The 3,564-nt window shown below is 39.0% G+C and overlaps 1 protein-coding gene across 1 annotated transcript in view; it reads left to right on the top strand.

Moving 5' to 3' along the window:
- LOC117104164 overlaps positions 1-1,052 on the top strand; it is a 13,663-nt gene extending 12,611 nt beyond the window's left edge. The window contains exons 8-9 of the mRNA XM_033244861.1: positions 5-232; positions 502-1,052. Of these exons, the coding sequence (XP_033100752.1) occupies positions 5-232; positions 502-722 (449 nt within the window). The 3' untranslated portion in view covers positions 723-1,052. The remainder of the gene's footprint in view (positions 1-4; positions 233-501) is intronic.
- Positions 1,053-3,564: the final 2,512 nt, after the last annotated feature.

Genomic DNA, 3,564 nt, shown 5'->3' on the forward strand with positions numbered 1-3,564 from the left:
GTCTATAACATTGGACTACGTGGAAATCATCCATACCCAACCGGTCATTTTGAAATGATGGCTGCCAATTGGATTCGAGAAGCTGTAGTTAGTTCAGAAATGCGTCTTCGTGAACTTGACATAAACCCAATATTCTACTCCCCTAATGGATATGGCGAAAACCTTCAGCAGCAACTTAAACATAGGGGTTTCAGAATCATCAAAGCAGCTGTGAACTTCCCGCCTAAATCAGGTGAGTAGATGTTTTGGTGCTTCCATGTCAATTATTATTCGCTTAAAAATTAAGGAATTGCTTAAATGCGACCTATAAAATAGCAATGATGCCTTTCGTATAAATTACCTGAAGGTCTAATCCTTAGAATTGATAAAGGGTTAAACCTGTTATCTGCTGTTTTTAATAATTTTTTAGACAAATCAACTACCATTTTCTGTTGATTGACTCACTGGCCCTCTTAACACCTGGTTTTAAAAGGCATTTTACATATCAAATTTTCTTTACAGAACCTCTACTAACTGTACAGAATTACTACAAATTTCGAGATGTTGAACGTGTCCCAAAAGCACTTAGAGCAATCTCTAACAGGTTGCAGACAGCAGATGGTGGAATCCTAAGCCTTGACACAGACCTTCCCGATACCTACATGAATTTTGTTTTCTTGCTGGATTATTTAGTTGAAAAATCTGGTTATACATTGGTTTCGTTGAATGAATGTGTACGTTAAAGGAGGTAGTATTCGGGATCATGAATAATTACATAGTTCCCGGATGCTTGAGAAGGATAAAATTGGATCTCATTTTTTTTTTTTCAATAAAACGCATTTTGATATACTTATGGTTATGGGATGTTTTCAAACTGTAATACAATAGTCATACAATACAATACATAGGATATATCTAATATCATTGTTAACGCTATGGTACACGTACATGTGCTAAGACGTTATAACTTACTGTTGAAAGACCTTGTCACTAATTCACATTGGGTTTATTAGACCCATTCACAGAATCTGCTCAAACATGAAAACTCACTGATAAAGAAACCATGTATATCATTCCACAACTACAGAGCTGAAATGAACCATAACATCGTGGTAACCCCTACTTTTTCGTGCAATAAGTTCTTTAAAGTGCACACAGGCCAGGTATGTACACTGGACCTCCATTTTAAGTCATCCGAGAGACTTGGTTCTACCAACCGAACCCTGGGCGTGGAGCGGCTCGAACCAGCGCCGATGTTAAGGCTGTAGTTAGAGGCGCCCCTGCCTTACGGCTAGGCCACTCGACTCGATAATGCGCTCATCATACGTGGTTTAAACTCTATTAAAGTCCATAGAAAAAAAAAATGTGTCTAGATTAATAGATCACTCATGGTAAATTTCAAAGATTGGAGCCCAAAAACTAAACTTGAGACCCATGGTAGGGCCGTTAGAAATAATAACCAATTGCCTAGCCCTTGCACTAAAACTAAAAAGCAATTAGTAGAGCTCTGCATATTTAGAAAATTATTATACGAAGGTTAGAATTACATTTAGCTGTGCGTATGCTGATTTTTGCTCCTACAGTACCGTACGCGTTTAACTCATCTAACACCAGCAGTACAGTACGGATACGATGAATAACCTGTCTCTTATACACATTTTAAAGTGCACACAGGCCAGGTATGTACACTGGACCTCCATTTTAAGTCATCCGAGAGACTTGGTTCTACCAACCGAACCCTGGGCGAGGAGCGGCTCGAACCAGCGCCGATGTTAAGGCTGTAGTTAGAGGCGCCCCTGCCTTACGGCTAGGCCACTCGACTCGATAATGCACTCATCATACGTGGTTTGAACTCTATTAAAGTCCATAGAAAAAAAAAATGTGTCTAGATTAATAGATCACTCATGGTAAATTTCAAAGATTGGAGCCCAAAAACTAAACTTGAGATCCATGGTAGGGCCGTTAGAAATAATAACCAATTGCCTAGCCCTTGCACTAAAACTAAAAAGCAATTAGTAGAGCTCTGCATATTTAGAAAATTATTATACGAAGGTTAGAATTAATGCTTGAAAACATTTCCTGAGGGCCTGCAAGGCCCGAAGGAAATTTTTGAATGCATTAAATCTAACCTAGTATAATAATTTTCAATTTAGTGTACGATGCATGCTCTACTAATTGCTTTATAAGTCAATCGCCGTGTACGTGTGTGTATTTACATTTAGCTGTGCGTATGCTGATTTTTGCTTTTGCAGTACGCGTTTAATTAACTACACATCAGACTTATATTACATAGCCTATGTAAATACGAGTACGTGATTGGTCGAAATGCCATCACGTGACTAGCGCTACGAGGGTGAAAACGTTATATTTCCCCGTAGGGAAATATAACTTTGAAAAGTGCCCGGTCTCTGACGTCACCGGATTACACCCGCATTGCGCCCGTAGTGAATTGCTAGCCGAGCGCACTATCGATCGCTCATGAATTGTGAATGTGGAAAGCCTAGTGCTTCGAAAATGGCGACTTCGAATAAGTTTAAATCTCTCCAAGAAGACGAATTGGATAGAATTATTGACGAAAAGGGTTTTCGGTGTACAAAATGTGTTGTGAATTCATCCGTTAATGTAGGCCCACTCAGTGAATATTGTAAGGCCAAGGAATCATCAAATTAGGCCTAGGTCTAGGCCTAGGCCTACTTTTGCATATTGAAAATTTCACAACGGAGCTCAACGCGTTACGTTTTTCGGTCATTCTACGCTTAGGTAAGGAGAGCAAACGGTGAATTTTATGCTAACCGATCTATGTTTGGCTATGTAATATAACAGATATTGCCTTTTCTATCGGTGTAATATTAACATTTGGTATCCCCTTGGGAATTATATTTTTCTCTCAGGACTATATTTGTAGCAACCAGGACCAACTGTTGTAGCAGCCATCGGTTGCTATAGTGATATGATAAGTATACGTGTGCGTATTTACATTTAGCTGTGCGTATGCTGATTTTGGCTCCTACAGTACGCGTTTAACTCATCTAACACCAGCAGTACAGTACGGATACGATGAATAACTATTGTGTTAGAAAGAACTTGTTTGTAATGCTATATTGATAGACTTTCGTAAAAGAAATAAACATTTCAGCATTCGAGAGGGGATACAGTCACTGACGTCCTTTTGGTCGGTGCATGCAGACAGGTAAAATCGTGCGATGATTTCATAACTAGGCCAGGCTACGGCCTATGCCTAGTAATAGTAGGAGGCCCGGGCGGCCTGCCTGGTCGTAGGCCTACATCTAAATTTGTTCCTTGAGTCTTTAAAATAGGTCTAGAAAATTTCTATTAAACGTTCAGTTTGTTGTGTTTATGAGGGTCCATTGATTCAAGGAATTCCTTAATTGTTCATAGGCCTACTTAATATTGAATTTGAAGTAACGTTCTAATTAAGCTTGTTTTACGAAAAATTTGCGTCAGGAGAATCAATTATGGGGCCTATATGTATTTTTCCCAACCTGTCGTGAATATGTATTGAATAGGCCTACTCAGTGCGTGATGCACTAATATACTTTTTGAAATCACATTTCTAAAGAAATG

Source organism: Anneissia japonica, unplaced genomic scaffold, assembly GCF_011630105.1.
Source record: "Anneissia japonica isolate Jap-2015-1 unplaced genomic scaffold, ASM1163010v1 scaffold3531_len492141_cov184, whole genome shotgun sequence".
NCBI classification, from domain to species: Eukaryota; Metazoa; Echinodermata; class Crinoidea; order Comatulida; family Comatulidae; genus Anneissia; species Anneissia japonica.